We start from the raw sequence: 18,460 nt of genomic DNA, 5'->3' as shown, positions 1-18,460 counted from the left end.
CTGTCACTGTCTTCAGACACACCAGAAGAGGGCATCAGATCCCATTACAGATGGTTGTGAGCCACCACGTGGTTGCTGGGAATTGAACTCAGGACCTCTGGAAGAGCAGACGTTGCTCTTAACCACTGAGCCATCTCTCCAGCCCAGAAGACTTTTTTTTTTTTTTTTTTGGTTTTTCGAGACAGGTTTTCTCTCTGTAGCCCTGGCTGTCCTGTAACTCACTCTGTAGACCAGGCTGGCCTCAAACTCAGAAATCTGCCTGCCTCTGACTCCCCAGTGCTGGGATTAAAGGTGTGCGCCACCACCGCCCAGCACAAATTTTTTAAAAAAGATTATAAACTTGTACTTTAGGGCCATGAGCAGGCTTATTAGGTGAAGGGGCTGAGCCTGATGACCTCAGACCAATCCTCAGAGCCCACATGGTGAAAGAGAACCAACTCCTCCTGCAAGTGGCCTTCTGGTCCCCAAAGTGCTGTATCAGGTGTCCCCAAAAATGTAAAAAAAATTAAATACACGCCAAGTTTTCAGTAGTCTCCATGGAGATGTTACTTTGAGCTTTAAGTCAAATGTAGAACTCCCACAGTTCTATTACACCTTTTCTTACACTCCCACAGACAGGAGGGTTTGGCTTTGTTGTTTTTTTTACATTTCTGAACTTCCCCTTCAGGCTCATTTAGCCATTTAGCCAGGGATTTGGAATTTTGTTTTGTTTTCTCTTGTTTTGTTTTTCAAAACAGGGTTTCTCTGTGTAGCCCTGGCTGTCCTGGAACTCACTCTGTAGACAGGCTGGCCTCAAATTCAGAAATCCGCCTGCCTCTGACTCCCAAGTGCTGGGATTAAAGGCGTGCGCCACCAATGCCCAGTGGTATTTGGAATTCTAATCACCTGGCTACTTTGCCCTGCTCTGCCCTTCCTCACTGAACCACAGCAGGGTTCATATGCCAAGAAGATATGGGGCGGGGTAGTAACACGCATCTCACCTTCCTGGGACTGTAGCCACAAGACAATGCAGCAGTCCAGGCCCACCACCCGGGTGCCAGACATTGCAGACGTGGGACAATTCCAAGCAGCTCAGTAGCCGGCAGCACTCAGGACTGCTCTTTGGGCCCTGGCTGCCAAGGGTTGGCGTCTAGAGTGAACACTGGCAACTAACAGGCTGCCTCCTGCCCTGCATGTCTCCAGGCTCTCAGCTATTGCACTGATCACTTGGAGCTGTAGCCATGAGCACTGTCAGACCGTCTCTCGGGAGTCCTTGTGGGCTGCTTTTCACAGGGATGTGTCTGATGTGTCAACACTGAATCTCTCCATGGCTGTTCAAGTGGGGTGTGAGTATCTCTCCTCCTTTAAAGTTATATTTTTATTTTGTATATATGGGGGTACATACCCCATGGCTGGCATAGAGAGATTCTCTCCTTCCAACATCTGGGTCCTGAGGAGCAAAGTCAGATAGGTTTGGTGGTAGGCTCCCTTCCTGAGCCACCTTGCCTGCCCCATGTAAAGCCCAACATTTAAAAGGCTGAACTTGTAGTTTGTTAGTTTCCACAGTTCAATTTCAAATTCCTGCATGCCCTGGATTCTATCTGGTTTTGCTGTATAATGTGTTGTCTCTGTTCTACAGATAATACTGTTCTCTTTTTCCATTAAGTTAGTCAAATTCAGTCTTGAGACGTTCCTCTGACTTCTCAGAAGTATATTTGCACTCAAACTTGGTCTATTAAGAACAGATTCTCATGGACTCTGAATTCATAGTGCCGTGCTCATCTTGTGAAGAGTGGTTAGCACTGTTGCTTTTGGTCCTAGGGAGGGAACCATGCTAGACAAGTGCTCCACACCGAGCCCCAGCACAGCCTCCACACAACCCTTCCTCCACACATTCCTCTGAAGGACCTGGTCTTTCCAGCAGAGGCTGCCTTTTGTCCTGCCAGCACTGTTCTTCATGCTGATAGATGCTTACTGCATCTTCCTCCCCCCACACCCACATCAGCACCGGGTCACAGACCAGGCCTGGCTTCTCTGGTACCATCTGTGCCCTAATCCCCTTGATGCAGCCAGATGCAGAAGGATGGGAGATAATTCCTGCTCACTTGCTAGCTTTGACCTGGAAGGACACTTGCCCTGTTCATTCAGTCCCCTGGATAACTTTTCTGTTCTTGGTAGGAGGGCAGCATTTAAATGAGATACCAGGCTGCTCACCCAGTCACATATTGGTCACACTGGAGGCTGGCCCTGTCAAAGTCCCAAGACTTCCCCACTGCCTGTAGCGCCATACATGGAACCCTGACCTACAGGTTGTAAACTGCCAGGACGGCCTAGAACTACCCATGTGCACCCTGGACCTCATGAATTTCAGAGGTTGTTATGGTGGCACCGAGAATTGAACTCAAGGTAGGACAGGCAAGCACTCTTACCACAAACCACAATCCCAAACCTCACTTTCCCAAGCCAGGGTCTAACCAAGTTGCCTAGATCAACCTTGAATTTGTTCTGTAGTCTCCATCCTCCTGCCTCAGCCCCCTGTGGAGCAAGGATTACAGATCTGTGTCACTATACCCCGCTCAGGGAGCTCTCCTGAGGATGGAGCCAACTATGCTAAAACCCACCTCTTTTGGGTGCTGGCCAGGCTGGACTGGTACATCTTCCTGTACCCATTAGCACTCACAGCCATGCACAGGCATCCCTGAAGTCAAAGGGATACACTCCCAAACCTCTTCAGCCTCCTGGAGGACCCGAAGCAGACATCACCAGGATGACATTGGCCAGCAAGGCCTGGGGCCCGTCCTTACAAACAGACTAGATGGCATGTGCTGTTGCCAACTGTTTATTCAGGCCCAAACAGTTCATGAGTACAGCATGCAGCACTCAGTCCACTGCAGGCCACTCCATCAGTAGCAAAAACTCAATTATCAGAGACCAGTGCCTGTGGCCTGCCACCCAGGGTATACTCATGACGTCCAAGGGTGTGGGTTTGGCTGAATATGAAAGGCACCCAGACAGGCCAGCTTGGAGCTGTATGAGTTGCCAACCCAAGGGAAGAGGGTAGGTGAAGAACAGGGTTTCCAGTGTCTTGTGTACCCCAAGCTGGCCAAGAGGCTAACATGGGATCTCTGGTGCTGTCAACAAGGGCTACCCTAGTGCTAAGCCTGATGGCTGAGTGAGCAGGTGGTGTGTGTGTTGGGGTCAAGCTGCCCCTCCCTACTGCTATGAGCTACTCTGCCCCAGTGCAGTAAAGAACCACAGGGTACCATTTTCCCCAGTAGGTTCCAATGGCTCAAATCACCGAAGCCTTCAGCGCCTATGGCTGGCAAACCAGGAAAAGAAGGGGCGTGGGCGTGGGCGTGGGCGTGGTGCCTGCAGGACACGGACAATGCGTGGTGAACGCCAGGCTTTGATAGTGGCATCGTCGCTGGCTGTCAACAGAAGCTCCTGCTCCTGGGGGCTAAAGGCCACCGAGTTGACCACATCCTCATGCCGCAGCTTGGCTAGGCAGATGTTGTAGTGGCGGTCCCAGATATAGCCATGTCGATCTTCAGCCCCACTGTGGGATAGCATCAGGATGAGCCCACACCCACCTGCTGAAGCCCATGCCCAAGCCCTGGAGCCCACCTGAGCCCACACCTGGCCACAAAATCCCTGCTGACATCCAGGAAGATGAAGAAGCACTCGTCATTGGGCGTGTAGGCACGGTGTGCCCGCAGAGCTCGCTTCACCTCCCGCATGGTCTTGAGATCAAACACCAGCAAGTCAATCTCCTCTGCAATGGGCGGGGGCTGCATGGGGTCAGCTACCACTGAGCCAGGGGGCCAGGCACGGCTATTCACATACAGGTATCTGAGCAAGGTACAAGCATGTTATTAGGCACAGGGCCATCTGGGGTGCCCCACCCAGCTCACCAGGCCCACCTGTTATCAGGAGACAGGCCCATGCCAATGATGTGCCCATGTACATCAATGACATGGTCCAGTGCGTCAAAGAAGGCATCTGAGCCGCGGCCCTCGCCCAGCACGGGCCCTGCAGTTGTCATCTGGTGTGGCAGGATCTGTTTGATGCCTGCATGGAGACCAGGGTAAGGGGTCATCCAGAGCCTGCAAGGACATCACCACCAGGGCACTCCCAATCCAACAATAGCCCTAAGTCCACAAACATTGTCTACACTCCGACTCAGGCACAGCTGCGCGCCTGCTCATTTGCTGACCAATCCCTGCCTGGGTTTTTACCACTCTTACACAGGATCAAGTGTGCCAAGGCCAGAACAGTATCCCAATGCATGAGCCAAGCTTGCCTATGGGCTTGCTGGTCTGGGGAGCACCGCAGTGGCTGTTGACCCTCCCAGGCCAGCCCTGCCCTGCCCACCATTACCAATCTGATGAGGTGAGTACGTGAGGCAGCCAGTGGTGAAGATGAGGTACTTGTTCCTGGTGTCAGCATCACTACACTCTGGGGGCTTGGTGTGGCCCTTGGCCAGGAGCTCAGCCACCTTTGTCTCCAGTGCACAATCTGACAGCTGTCCATGTCCATCCAAGACACTATCAAACACACGCCGTAAACCTTCCTTGACATGGCCAGAACCAGAGGTATGCAAACCTGAGTCGGTGGCCTCTTCCTCAGTGTCTCCACCTAGGTCAAAGACTCGGCAGGGGAGCCCAGCCTGGTCACCAGCATCCAGCAGGAGGTCCGGGCTATCAAAGCGGCTGCAGTCGGCCACCATCACTGTGCGGATGGTGCTGGCATTGAGGTTCTGGATCTTAAAGAGCCGCTTTACCACGTTGACATTCTCTGACTCCACATCCTGTGTGGGACATAATCCAAGGCCCAGAACAGGTGCATGCTGGTCAGAGGGCCAGGCCTGGGGAGTAGCCTACCCTGGCCCCTGCATCTGCCCTTCCATGTCCAGCCCTGCCCACACCTTCTTCCTCTGTATTTCCCTGCCCTACCCCACCTGTCTGCCCAGCCTGCCCATCCCGGTCTGAACCTGGAAGGCGTTGTTGAGCCACAGCACTGAGCAGGAGGTGATATCTCCAATGCGGTGCAGGTTCCCCGAAATGAGGCTGGTTTCTGTGAGCCAGCAGCCAAACACATCATAGGGCTTGTTTCTCACACGGGACAGCAGGGCGAAGGAGTCTGGGGGGAAGGCCACAGCTGGGCAGGCTGCTGACAGGTCATAATGGGACAGGCAGCTCAACCCAATGCCCACACTCACCTAAGCTGATGACAGCTATCTCGCCTGAGGAGGAGTTATGTGGCCCCAGGAACACCCCTGAGGCCAGCAGCAGTGAGTCATCCTGGTTGAACTGGGAGAACTGGGTATAACTCCAGTTGTACGGCCTCATATCTGCACTGTGCAGCAGTGAGATGGTCAGGTCATTGCTCCAGATCTGTACCAGAGAGGCTGCAGGGTAATGACCAGGCCAGCTCACTCTGGCAGCACAGCAAGTCCTGACTCTTCTCGGGTGCTGGGTCCTCATGGGGTAAGAACCTTGGCCTAGGCCTTGACCACCCGCCCACTCTTACGACATAATACCAATATAGGGGCTGACCCTTGGAACTAGAGGTTAGAGCTGATCTTAGCGTTTGGTCTTGTGTGGCCCTCTCTGCTTCTCTAACCACTGGCTTCTCTTCCCACTGAGTTCTACTGCGTGGGAGAGGTGCCCTTACCTTCACTGTGCAGTCCTTGGAGCAGGAAGCAAACTGGTACCCCGAGTGGGAGAAGCTGAGGTGCAGGACCTGGTCGGTGTGCTCTTTCAGTGTCTGCACCTCCACACAGGGTACCATGTCATAGAGCCGCCGGAACTCCTCATACCAGGATGTGGCCGCTGTTGACAATACAGTGTCACTCCTGCATGCAAGGCTCCCTCACAAGTCAAGACTGAGAGCTGACAGCATGGCTACTGGGAGCAGTTCTGTAAGGACTCTGGAACTCACTGCAGTACTAATTAGGTCTCAACTACAGGGTGCACCCTTTTGTTCTCCCCCAGTATGGCCCCTGTCCTGAGGCCAGCAAGTTTAGGGGTGTGTGTAGGTACTGACCTGGGTGGCGGGGCACATCTCGAGCCACCTGGTAGTAGCGGTAGAACTGCTCCCTCCATAAGAACTCATCCCGGGATACAGCCTGCCACTGGCGGCATACCAGCCCAGCAGCCAGCACATCTGCAGGGCCCAAACTCAGGAAAATCTGGTAGACAAGGCTGTCGGGGAGCAGGGGCACGCCCCCCTCATCCATCGTGACATTCTGCCCAGACGGTCCTGAAACCCACCAGTGTCTGCTCTGAACCCAGGCCTCCTCACCTCCAACCCCAGGGAGAGACTGATGGTCTGGGGTTCCAGACATGGGAGTCCTAGCCAGCCCCACCAACTGCCCAGCCGAGAATTCCATTGCACTGAGCATGTGCGGGGGTGGGGGGAGGGTGTGTGTGTGTGTGTGTGTGTGTGTACAAGTAGCACTGCCCCACCAGACCCAACACTTCTTGAAGCACCCAGACAGTGATGTTGCACCACCTCACATTCTCCAGGGCACCAAAAGACTTGCTGGATCAGATAGCAATTACCTGAGTACTACTAGGCCAGGTGCGACCTCCAAAGTGAGAGGCGGCCCCATCTTTATACCTTCCAAGTGGAGGCCCTTGACACCTTCCCCAATGCTCCAGGGCCCAGGGGCTGCTCAACTGGCTGGTCCAAGTTTTAGCCCCCCACCCTGTCTTTGACCTTGATGCCACAAGACTTCAGACCAGGGACGACTTTCTTCCGAGAAGGGGTTCCTGGTAGCCAGTGGCCTCTGTCATGTGGCCTCAGGAGAGAACCTGGCCAGGAGGGTGCTAAGAGTAGGTGGGGTTTCTGAATGTCAGAGCAGACATCAGCTTTGCTATTTAACTAGAGCAGGCAGCAGCTCCTTCATTTGCCTACTGAACACCAAGGGTGAACTAGGACGACGGCAACTTGCCAAGGCCATCACTGGCCAGATAAGGCCACCAAAGGCTGTATAAGTGTAGACATTGCAGGAAAAATAGATGATCACAGTCAACAAAACCCGTGGAGGTGGCAAAGGCCAGTTAAAGTAGGACAGGGCAGGCTGAGGCCCGTGACCGGGACCAGGCCCGAGAAAATAAACGAAGGCCAGGGACAAGGGACACCGAAGGTGGCAGAAGGCTTGTGACTGCAGGACTGGGAGTAATGGGGCACAAGGCCGGTGACTGGGGACAGGGCAGATGACACAGGTGAGCACGGCGGGGCCAAAGCCGGGACTCACCGCGGTGCCTCTGACCACTGCGCTGCGCCCGGCTTCCGCCGCCGCTCTAGTCCCCACCTCCGCGTCTTTACGGAGGAGCCAGGCTCGACGCTGAGAGCCCGGAGGCATCGATGGCTCCCCCTTCTCTTGCGCCTGCGCCTCAGGCTCTGACTCTCGGCCGGTGTTTATGCGCCTGCGCATGCTCTTACTCTCAAACTGGCTGGCAGAACAGTAGTCGCTCCTGGCTACCCTCGATGGACTGCAGTAATGAGTCAGGCTCAGCTGGGCGGATTCAAGACTGCCCCTGCTCTCTCTGCTGCTAGGCTTTGAAAAGTGGCTTTCTGAGCACGTTGTTGTTGGTTGTGGTTAAAGCGAGTTATTGCGTGCAGAGGGTTGAGCACTGACCTCAAGTGGAAATAGGGGTGCAGAGGTAAACTCTAACTTCGCACTTGGGACACAATGCCAAGCTATTCTCAAGACTAGGTTCTAGGATGGACCCTGGCTTGGGGAGGGAGTTCAATAATCGGAAGGTGTGGACTTCCTGGACTGTGCTTCCTGTGGCACTGGACAGTGGACTCTGACCTAGGAGAGTAAACCCCTCCACCTCCCTGTCTTGTCACCTACTGCCCGTAGCAAGACCGCCATGCTGTCCCCTGGGGCTGTGTTGTTCTTCACCCTGCTCTTGACGGCCAGTTTGCTGGGTCAAAGAACTCGGAAGCCTTATGGGTCTGTGTCCCCCATCAGCACCATCCAGGCCCAGGCCAGTTTCAATGCTCAGCAGGTAAAAGCTGGAAGTGAGTGGGCATAGGTAAAGGAGCAGTAAGAAGCTGCCTAGCTTGGCAGGATAGGTCCAGGGTGTCCTATTCCCTCAGTCCCGAGCCCTCACAGTCAACCTCCAGTTTGCAGGGACATGGCTTCTTGTGGCTGTGGGCTCTGCATGCCGCTTTCTTCGGGAACAGGGACACCGGGCTGAGGCCACCGCATTGCATGCAGCTCCCCAGGGTGCAGCTATCACTGTCAGCACCTTCCGAAAGCTGTGAGTCTCAGCGGGGCCTCCATCTTCACCCCAGCCCCGAGCCCACCTTACCCTGCCCTCCTGACCCTAAACCTCATCTCTAGCTCTTCTGTGGCCTAGATAGCTATCCCATATGGGCCCTCCTGGGTTGGCTTCCTAGAGCCTGGGTGCCTCCTCTTACGGCATGCCTTCCTCCCCTCCCCAGAGATGGAATATGCTGGCAGATACGCCAACTCTTTGGAATCACAGGGGTTCCTGGCCGCTTCTTGCTCCAAGGTGAGGCAAGGGCATGAAGCGAGAGGGTTCAGGGCTGGAGGCAGAGGGGAAGGGACTGATGTGTTTCTGTGATGTTGTCTCAGCTCCACAGGCCCGGGGCCCAGTGTATGTGGTTGTTGCTGAGACTGACTACCAGAGCTTTGCTATCTTGTATCTGGAGCAGGCGAGGAAGCTGTCTGTGAAATTGTACGGTGTGTACTAGTTCTGTGGTTACACTTGACCTTGTACTTTTCACACATGACCTGCGCTTTGCATCCTGGAAGTCCATCTTGATGGACTGGGTAACCCCAGATGGACACACAGACCCTCCCCACTCCTTTTCTATCTCCATACTCTTGGTAGCAGGCACCCTAGAGGAATAGCTACACATGGGCTGGTGTGAGGATTAGATGGGGCAGGGACACACAGCTGACCTGGCTGTGTCCTGGATACTCTGCCCTGTTGAAACCACTGGAACTCTGCCTATCCCACAGCCCGCTCACTGCCTGTGAGTGATTCTGTCCTGAATGTGTTTGAGCAGCGAGTCAGGGGAGCCAACCTGACAGAAGATCAGATATATTTCTTTCCTAAGTATGGTGAGTGTCCCCAGCCCAGTCATCCTCCTGGATGACACCCGACCCCTGCTTACTACTGCCTGTACCCTAGGTTTCTGCGAGACTGCAGACCAATTCCACATCCTGAACGGTGAGTGGTCAGCAGGGCAGAACACTGGGGGCCTGCAGTCAAGGCCTTTCCTGCCCCTACTAAGGTTTTTGTCTACTGCAGAGATGCCAAGATGAGGCCATCTAGTGGAGAAGCCGCAGACAGTGGACTACCTTCAGAGAGTTCTGAGCATCCTGAATGCACTTGGAGTCACTCCTGTCTGTCCCCAGAAGCAACCCTTCATACAGCTCTGTAGTTCTGGGGCTTTTCAGTAAACCTCAGACTTGGTTCTGGGTCTTTTCTGTCAATCTGGACAGGAGTTCCACCAGGCTCAGGTGGGAAGGGAATTTGCGTACACACACACACACACACACACACACACACACGCGCGCGCGGATGCATGCACACATACACACCCCTTAGCTATCTGAGGATTCTGTCCGCGCGCGGATGCATGCACACATACACACCCCTTAGCTATCTGAGGATTCTGTCCTAGGGAGGCGGGGCTAGAAACAGCACTGAGTCCTTGCTCTCTCCCTGAGCCTGTTCCTCTCTGCAATGAAGGCATAAACCTTGCCTTACTCTCCTACCCCAGCCCTCTGCTCTGGCTTAGTGCCCATGGGGGGTGGGGCTCAGGGTCCTGCTAGGGTACCTTCCCTGGAGAGGGGCACAGGCCTACCAGTAAGCCCTCTAGGGCCCTCCTAATCCTTGACTCTGGAGGCTAAAGAGCTATAGACCAAGGGAATTTGCTAGGGAGATAGCAGGGTGGAATTGAGGGACTGCTTGGAGCACATAGAGTGGAAAGCTGAACCCCAGGAGCAGGGAGCAGGCAGACTACTTAATGAACCAGTTAGGGGTGAACATGGGGCTCCTGGCATGTGGGTAGAACTCCTGATATAGCTGACCTGAGGGACCCCTTAACCCGACTCTAGTCAAGGTTACCAGCTACAGGGAGCAGAAAGCAAGTTGTGCATATCCCCATAAAAGAGGAGCTGGGCCTTTTCCCCAGGCAGAAGCAGTGTTCTTTCTAGACCTGGGCTGGTTTGCTTGGCCCTGTAGGGCTGGGATTCAGGGAACTGGGCATCATCCCAGATGCAGCTGGGCTCTGCTCTGCATTGCTGCTGCCTGACAACTTCCACTGATCATTTGATAAGCATTTCTCAAATGCTCCAAGCCCTGAGGACATGAAATAGGCAAGTCCTTGCTCTTCCAGGGAGTGTGAAGTCCAGGCTCAGCCACCTATTGATGACAGGAAGGCAGAGGTGGACTAACCCCTCTGCTCCCTAGTCCGCCATGTCTTCCCCTCTAGCAATGCCCCCAGTGAGCTGTAGCCCAGGCAGGGCTGCTGTATGATTCCTGGAGCAAAGTCAGGAGTCCGTGTCCGCTGGCATGGCTGTAGGAAAGAGTGCTGCAGAAATGCAGGGGATAGCTGCTCTTGGGGCCACAGATGTCCCAGAGGAGGGTCTGACCACCACCCAGGGTCTCTGGACAGCTGGACTTTGGGAGGGTGGAAAATGGACTGGAGAGAAAGTAAACCACCAGGGACCTTAGAAGGTGGAATTTTAGAAGACTGTCCTATCCACAAAAATAGAGCTCACTGGAGCACTGTGGTCTTGTGGGGCCTGGCCTTGGGCTCACTGCTCTAACTCCAGGGATACCTTTCCCTTTTTGTCTTGTGTTCCCTAACAGAGACTGGTCTCACTCTGGTAGGAGTTGGTCTCACATGGCCAAGGCTTCACCCTCTCCCTTGTTGCCTTATGGGTCTGAATGGGCCAAGCATGGACCATACCATTGACACAGAGCTCTAGAATTGACGCTCATTTTAGTCTCTTTGTAAAAAAGTGTCTTAAAAGCTTTAGTAAAATTTGAAAATATTAGGTATTTTAATGATAACTATATCACACATGCGTGTGTGTGTGTGTGTGTGTGTGTGTATTGGAGGACACTTGTGGAGGACAGAGGGCAACTTGCAGGTGTTGGTTCTCTCCTCCCATGTTTAATAGATTCTGGAGATCACGCTCAGAGTATCAGGCCTAGAGGCAAGCATCTTTACTTGTTGAGCTATCTCACTGACCCATGCATACATTTTTTCCTTCTCTCTCACTCTCTCTCTTTTTTTTTTAAAGAATTATTTATTTTATGTATCTGAGTACACTGTAGCTGTCTTCAGACACACCAGAGGAGGGCATCAGATCCCATTACAGATGGTTGTGAGCCACCATGTGGTTCCTGGGAATTGAACTCAGGAAGAGTTCATACTCTGGAAGAGCAGCCCGTGCTCTTAACACTGAGCCATCTCTCCGGTCCCACTTAACCACTTAACTGTTTCTTATAGGGACCGGAGAGATGGCTTGTGCTTGCTGCACAATCATGCGACCATGATGTTGGAGCTCCAGAATTAACCTTAAAATCTTGGCATGGCCAGTCCCACCTATAACCCTGCACTGAATTAGAGGCAGGGCAGAGTTGAGACTACAAAGCTTGTTGCACTCCAGTATAGTTCCAATGAGAACAGGCAGAGAAGGTACCCAGTGTGCTCTGCTTGTACAACCACATACACAAGCGCGGATATACAGCGCATACACATACTCGTACACAAATGTTTCTTCTACTTTGTATATCACCTTTGAATTCTAATAGCTAATTTATAATATCTAAGAAGAAACGAACTTTAAAAATCTGTAGAGACCAATATCGTGCCTGAGACCACAGGGTTTGAGGACTTGTCCTTTAGGGGCCGCAGAGTAGGCGGCCTGTTCTGCCTACCTGGACTTCGGGCGCTGTGCCCCTTCTCAAGAGGCTAGGCCAAGCAGTAGGGCACCTGCCCTTCTCGTCCACCCAGGTGCTCTATGAACAGGTAGCACCCTGGGTATGAGGATGGTTTAAGGCCTTCTCAGGGGCCTCCTGCCACTCAGGCAGCGTCCTGGGAAAAATTCTGGGGAAGGGGAGTGAATCTTCCCCAAGAGAGGAGACGAGCATATTGAAGAGATGTTTTGTTCTGCCTGTCGCTGTTGGAAGGAAAGAGGAAGGTGGCTGAGGAGGACAAAGAGAACAGTGGGCAGGTAGGAGGAAGAAAGAGGAGCACCAGGGAGGGGTCCAACAGGGCTTAGGAACCGGAAAGAGAGAAGGAGGGCCCCCGCTTCCTGGCTGCCTGTTGGGGAGTGGGTTGGTCTGAACTTTGTGCGGGGATCTCTGTCATCACATGCGTGCCTCCTCCTCATAATCCTGGTTTTGGAGGAAGTCCTGGTCAGCTTCAGGACACTACACAGGACGCCAGATCTCTTTCTGTCCTAAGATGGTCGGGCTGGACTGTTTAGTTGCTGTAAATCCAGTGTAGCACTGGTCGGAGGCTCCACCAATCACTTTAAAGGTAGGAGGAGCTGCCCCGCCTCTAGTTCAGGACTGCTTGAAGGTGGGATAACCGCATCAGCCACCAAGACCTAGGAAAGAGCATAGCCAGGACACTGCTTAGGACACTGGGTCACCATGAGACTTAGCTCCTGAGGCCAACTCCCCTTTGTGAAGTCTCAGCAGGCCTGGAAGAGCCTGGTCCATCAAGGGCCCTCTTGAGCCAGACCTTCAAGGCCTGGTCTGTCCTGCTCTCCAGGTGTCCTGCCTTTCAGAAAAGAGCACAGGGAACTGGCAGAGATGGCGCTGAACCTCCTTTAGGAAGTTCAGACAGGAACCACCTACATTAAGTTTGTATAGCTTTTCTCTTGAATCAACAGCCTGGGACCAGAAAGAGCGTGGCACCAAGGCACTACCCGATCCCAGCCTCTGGTATAGGGCTTCCACCAGGATCCTGCTCCATCCCCACTGGATCATCCCACGGGGCCATACTCCTGTAGGGTCCTGCTCTTAAAGAGTGAGACTTATAAGGTTCTGTCCCCCACTGTGCCTGCTCTCTTATTGTCCTTCTCTCTCTCATTGTCCTTCCCCCAGCTCTACCTCTCCCATCTGCATGGGAGGCCTCTTTGAAATCCCTCAGTACTTCTTACTCGGCCTTGTGTTCCTGAGGCCTCTCCCTCTGCCTCTGACGAGCATTGTGTTCTGATAGTGGGCAGACAGTACTTAAGCCCACACCGATTTTAGCACATGTGTGGGCATGGAATGGCCTGGGGGCTAGCAGGTCAGATCCATGGATAAGACGCAGAGGACACTAGGGATAGTTATGATCCCCACCTAGAACAGGTTGTTCTTTGGCACGAAGGCTAGATAGAGGTGGACGTGGGCAGGTTTCTGACCCACCTGTAGGCACAAGTGTTTGGAGTCACAAGATGGCCCCAGCTGGACACAGTAGGCTTTCTCTTCTTTGGCTGGGACTCCAGAGACCCTGGCAAGTGTTTATGGTCTAAGAGGGTCAGCCCTGCCCTGTTTTCACACCCACCTGTCTGCCATACTCCTCAGGGCACTGGCCACGTGGGCTTTGATATGAGGAAACAGGTTTCTGAGCGAGCTTCACCAGCGTCCGCTCCTCAGGCAGGCTATATCCCTCTGGAGCCTGGTGGCTGTTGGGATGGGCCCTTGGTGGGCTCTGTGGCTGATACTCACCCTGCCTCAAATCCTGGAGGGTCAGGCTCCAGCCATGCCTCGAGGCTTTTCCCAGATGAAGAGCTTCCAAAGTGACCAGGTATAGGGCTTTCAAAGGGGAAGAAGCAGGTTGCAACTGGCTAGGAGTGAGGGAGCATGCAGGCCTATGAGCACTGCTCAGGGAGGTCAGGGCAGAACCTGAACTAAGAGTGAGCCCATGACCTTCAGCAAAAAAGGGCCTGGAGCCCCCGTAACTTTCTGTGTTTGCACTAAACGTTTCCTCTGTGAAAGGGGACGAGCAGAGGCTTGGGGACACCACCTGGCTCCTGACCAAGGCCACCCTCTACCTGCCAGATCCAAGGCAGAGGGAGGGTCTGCCAGTGTCACTGATGCAGATCTGGCCTGCAGTTGCCTCCTGAGGAGGGGTCCTAGCTGACTGTGGGCTGCCCAGGGTAGGATGGGCAGGGGCTGCCTGTGCTCATCACCAGCCATGCAGTTTCAGGGGGAGTGGTTTGTCCTGGGTCTGGCAGACAACACCTACAAGAGAGAGCATCGGGCCTTGCTGAATTTCTTCATCTCATTGTTCGAGCTCAAAAACAACAGTCAGTTTCAGGTGACCAACTCCATGACTCGGTGAGTGGGGTGTCTGCTGTGCAAGCAGTCAAGGACTTGAGGCTATGTTCTGGGAGCCTTGTGTGGTCTGGGCACACTACGGGTTGAGGAACCTCATTTGGAGGCCATGCCTAGCACAGCTTGCTTAATGACGGTTGCTAAAGCCCACCCCAGCTGATGGGCTGACGAGGGAGGCAAATGGTGACTTACTCTAGCCAGAGTGACTCACCAGATGGATTTTAGAGACTCGTATGTGGTTAGGAATCCCTTTCTCGGTCTCTGTCTTGGTTCTGCCTGTCCTACCTTGATCTCTTGGGCAGGCTCTTGTTCTCTTAGTCTTAACGGTGGCAGACAGCTCCAATGTGACGTCTGTTCTTGGCCCATTCTGGAGCTTTTTGGGTGTCAGAAGGGAATAGCTGCTGACACCTAGAAATACTTTCTGTTTAACATGGCTGGCTGTCCCTGTAGATTTGAGGCCCTTGCTGGCTGTCCCGAGCAGGTGTCTCTCTTGTGGCACTGTGCCAGACTTCTAGGAAGGGCACAGAGTAGCTGAAAGGACCCCAGGGCCATGGCCTGGGGAGCAGGGGAGGAATCCAGTCTTCTCCATCCTTCTGGGATGCAGACCCCTCCAAATGAATGGCTGGATTTCTTTTCCTTTCTTTTTTTCTTTTTTCTTTTTTTTTTTTTTTGGCGGTGGCTGGCTGACTTCCTTAGCCCTCTGTCCTACCTCTGCCCCTGCTCCTGCCTATCCCTCCCACAGGGGCAAGCGCTGCAACACTTGGTCCTATAGCCTAATCCCAACAACCAAGCCTGGGCAATTCACCAGGGACAACAGAGGTGAGAAAGATGGGGGCGGGAGGGATGTGACTGCCTTGGGAACCTGACATGTGTGTCCCCCAGGGTCAGGGCCTGGGGCAGACAAAGAAAACATACAGGTCATAGAGACAGACTACGTCAATTTCGCCCTGGTGCTATCCCTCAGACAGACGAGCAGCCAGAGCATCACAAGAGTCAGCCTTCTGGGTGAGCCCTTGCTTCCCTGGGCCCTATGCATAACCCTCCTCAGGGGGGTGCTTCCTGGGTTTGGGACAGCTTGGGGGCAAATACCTCACCACTGCCAAGTACTGAGAACCACGTTGTCCTCTGGTCACAGGTAGAAACTGGAGGCTTCCTCATAAGACAATAGACAGGTTCATCTGCCTGACCAGGACCCAAAACCTCACAAAGAATAACTTCCTCTTCCCTGATTTGACCGGTAATGGGTTTACACTCAGTGGGTAATGGGGTCTGGAGACCCTGGACAATGGTGGCACCTCCCTCTGCCTTCACAAGTCCCATAGCCACTCTCTAGGCAGGCACTACATATACTCAGGAGACATGTGTGGGGCCTTACAGTCCCAGACAGTCTGAACCAAGTGCTTGTTCACAGAGTTTAGCCTGAGCCAGAAGGGAGGTGCTCATGCCTCATGGTCCTATCTGAGTCCTAGGCCATTTTGTTCTAATCCTGTGTCCCTGCCACAGGCTGTCCCCTCCCCACAGATTCTCCTCTTTTGGACTGTCCTCTGTACTCTGGTTCCCTGTTCACAGAACACTGGAGTTCACCCATGGACATCCCTGAATACGGACAGCATATTCCTAGTAGGAAACTCTCAGAGCCTAAGGCCGAGAGGCTTCAGGACTGAGTCCTGTCTTCAGTCTTTTATGGCTGGAATCAGGACCTCTCCCCAGTCTCCACCCAGTGGCCGTTTCTCATCATGCCACCTCCAGTACATACCTGCCACATCTGAACACCCAAGCATGTACCACAAGCACGCAGACAGGCATATGCTTGCACACACCTGCTCACACGTACACTTCACCTCGCACCCTTGTTGTTTCTAGATAAGGTCTGTTGCACAGCCTAGGCTGGTCCTGGATTCATGATTCACTTGCTTTAGCCTCCAGGGTGCTGGTATTTTTGGCCTGTGCCACCACACCTGTGCCACCACACCTGGGTCACATCTCATCTGTTAACATACGATCACATGCCTGTTTGCACTAACCTTAACACTCATGGTTCCATACCACCATGATCTACCACAAGTCTAGGATCCTGTGGGGGCAGGCAGTGCTATGCAGGGACTTCTGGAGAAGCCCAGACTGGTGACAGAGGTGCACTCTACTGGGCATTTCTCCTAATCCCCACCCTGCAGCCACTTCTGGTCTCATGTCCCTGCCCAGCTTCCAGTCTGCCTGCCTGTTGTCCCTCCTAAGTCACTCTCCTGCTCCTCCTCCTTATCCACCATCCCGATACTATCTGTTTCCTCCCCATTAGACTGGTTACCGGATCCAAAAGTCTGCTGAAGAAGGAAATGGTTCCTACCGGTAGAGCCTCGCCCTGCCCCTGCTCTCAACACAAATAAACACACTGCCTACGACCCCAGAATGTGACCACTGTGATCATGGGGTGGGTGAGAGGCAAGGGTGTGAGCCTCTTACCCTGCAGGGCTGTGATAAGCAACCCCAAATGGGCTTTTCACCCATACAAGAGTCCACTCCTTCCCTGGGTAAGATCATGAGTCACCCCTGTACCTAGCAGAGCTCTGGGGTGGACATGATGGACTGTGGTAGGCCCAGGGCATGCCCTTGCACTACTGGGTCCCATGTGGCAGACAGGAATGCTCAGAACCCCAGAGCAGGCAGAAGAAGCCTTGATGATGATGCCCCAGGCTGGAAAAGGGACGGGGCATGACTTCTTTCTGCAGGACGTGGAGACAAACATTTCTAGGCCTAACCCTCATTCTGCGGAAGCCATTCAGAATTAGAGAGGCACAGAGGTCCAGAGCAGCAGGTTTGGAACCCAAGCATCCCAGCTCCAAGTGCACAAGAGGTTGTCAGCACAATGTTTGCATTACCCAGTTCACAACAGCAGGCCACTGCTTGGCCTTACCCATGCCTCAGCCCATCTCAGTCCCAACAAACAGGTCATGGCCCAAGCCATCTGTAGAGATGACACCATAGTCATTGACCTTGATAGAACTCAAACAGCATGCAGAGATAGGCCACCAGACTAAACTTTTACCCTCCTAGAAATACTCTACTGCTTGGGAGGGGGGCACAGGGATTGTGGGAGTGGGAGTGTCGACAATCCCTCTGATGGTAGACCTTCCCATCCCCTGGGCAGTGGTGTATAGCCTCATGACCACTTCCTATTGAGCAAGTTGTAGAGAAACCAAGCACATTCTGGACCATGGCTGAAGCATGGTAGATTCAGACCCAAGGACTTTCTTGATGACACCAATAAGACCAACCCCTATTCTAGTCTCAAGGGATGCCATAAGTAGACCCTTGGGACACAGTTCATCATTCTATTGACATTGACCTCCAAACCAAGCTCTACAAGGAAGGCCTGATCTCTTTTACCCTTAATTTTGTCCCAGATGTATCCAAGATGGCACCTCTTGTGGAGAAAGTGACAGGCACCTGACTCACTGTATGACTGGACTGGTGATGGCTGGCTGCATGATGCGTGAATGAATGGGTGGCTGGTGGCTGGATGGACAGTATGTAGATGCATGGATGGATGAATGGATGAACTGGGAGGGGTCTCGGACAAGATAGGAAAGCGAGCTGAGCTCCGTCAGTTATTCCCCCTCCCTCCCACCGTGGATGTAGTTCGATCAGCTGCCTCATGTTCCTGCTTCTGTTCTTCCTTACCATGATGGACCTACGCTAGAGCTTAGCTGAGGTAAACCTTTCCTCTCACTTAAGCTGCTTCTTGTCAGATATTTGCCACAGCAATGAGAAAAGGAATAACACAGGCCCACGAAACACTGAAGCAAGCTTAGCCTTCCTTCCTTCCTTTCTTCCTTCCTTCCTTCCTTCCTTCCTTCCTTCCTTCCTTCCTTCCTTTCTCTTTTAACTTTTTATTGATTCTTTGTGAGTTTAACATCATATCTCCTCATGTCCACCCTTCACCCTTGGAACCTCCGTTAGCATTCTGTCTAAGCTCCGCCCCACAGTTACCTGGCAACAGCCAGGTGTGCCTGACTCACTATAAAAGGGGCTGCTTACCTCCTCTTCTCATTCTTGCTCTTGTTCTCTCCTGCTCTTGCCTTCCTGCTCTGGTTCTCTTCCATCCCCCTTTCCCCCGTCTCGTCACATGCTCATGGCCAGCCTCCTCT

At 53.3% G+C, this 18,460-nt stretch overlaps 3 protein-coding genes across 8 annotated transcripts; 2 read left to right on the top strand and 1 right to left on the bottom strand.

The window, feature by feature from the left end:
• Window positions 1-2,802: 2,802 nt before the first annotated feature.
• On the bottom strand, window positions 2,803-7,394 carry Fbxw5 (F-box and WD repeat domain containing 5). 5 transcript variants are annotated; one of them, XM_028772910.1, is made up of 9 exons: window positions 7,241-7,393; window positions 6,025-6,240; window positions 5,653-5,810; window positions 5,198-5,372; window positions 4,970-5,118; window positions 4,357-4,786; window positions 3,900-4,047; window positions 3,616-3,828; window positions 2,803-3,535 (listed from the first exon to the last, which is right to left on the bottom strand). In XM_028772910.1, the coding sequence occupies exons 2-9, from the start codon at window positions 6,215-6,217 to the stop codon at window positions 3,286-3,288; spliced, it is 1,716 nt and encodes a 571-aa protein (XP_028628743.1). In that variant the 5' UTR covers window positions 6,218-6,240; window positions 7,241-7,393; the 3' UTR covers window positions 2,803-3,285. The 5 variants fall into 5 exon arrangements, with proteins under 5 accessions (XP_028628743.1, XP_028628742.1, XP_028628741.1 ...); XM_028772909.1 differs by having other exon boundaries at window positions 4,970-5,052; window positions 6,025-7,394; XM_028772908.1 differs by having other exon boundaries at window positions 6,025-7,393.
• Window positions 6,891-9,460, top strand: C8g (complement C8 gamma chain). 2 transcript variants are annotated; one of them, XM_028772914.1, is made up of 7 exons: window positions 6,891-7,208; window positions 8,119-8,255; window positions 8,440-8,510; window positions 8,594-8,701; window positions 8,984-9,085; window positions 9,156-9,194; window positions 9,276-9,460. In XM_028772914.1, the coding sequence occupies exons 1-7, from the start codon at window positions 7,200-7,202 to the stop codon at window positions 9,287-9,289; spliced, it is 480 nt and encodes a 159-aa protein (XP_028628747.1). In that variant the 5' UTR covers window positions 6,891-7,199; the 3' UTR covers window positions 9,290-9,460. The 2 variants fall into 2 exon arrangements, with proteins under 2 accessions (XP_028628747.1, XP_028628746.1); XM_028772913.1 differs by lacking the exon at window positions 6,891-7,208 and adding an exon at window positions 7,485-8,000.
• A 2,045-nt stretch (window positions 9,461-11,505) lies between these two features.
• Lcn12 (lipocalin 12) lies at window positions 11,506-16,719 on the top strand. Its single transcript, XM_028772859.1, has 6 exons — window positions 11,506-13,785; window positions 14,182-14,318; window positions 15,058-15,134; window positions 15,198-15,320; window positions 15,451-15,552; window positions 16,612-16,719. The coding sequence occupies exons 1-6, from the start codon at window positions 13,672-13,674 to the stop codon at window positions 16,638-16,640; spliced, it is 582 nt and encodes a 193-aa protein (XP_028628692.1). The 5' UTR covers window positions 11,506-13,671; the 3' UTR covers window positions 16,641-16,719.
• The last annotated feature ends 1,741 nt before the right edge of the window (window positions 16,720-18,460 follow it).

Source organism: Grammomys surdaster, unplaced genomic scaffold (assembly GCF_004785775.1).
Source record: "Grammomys surdaster isolate TR1022 unplaced genomic scaffold, NIH_TR_1.0 219, whole genome shotgun sequence".
NCBI classification, from domain to species: domain Eukaryota; kingdom Metazoa; phylum Chordata; class Mammalia; order Rodentia; family Muridae; genus Grammomys; species Grammomys surdaster.
Note: the sequence above shows the minus strand (reverse complement) of the source record. Positions and strands in the feature narration are given on the sequence as shown.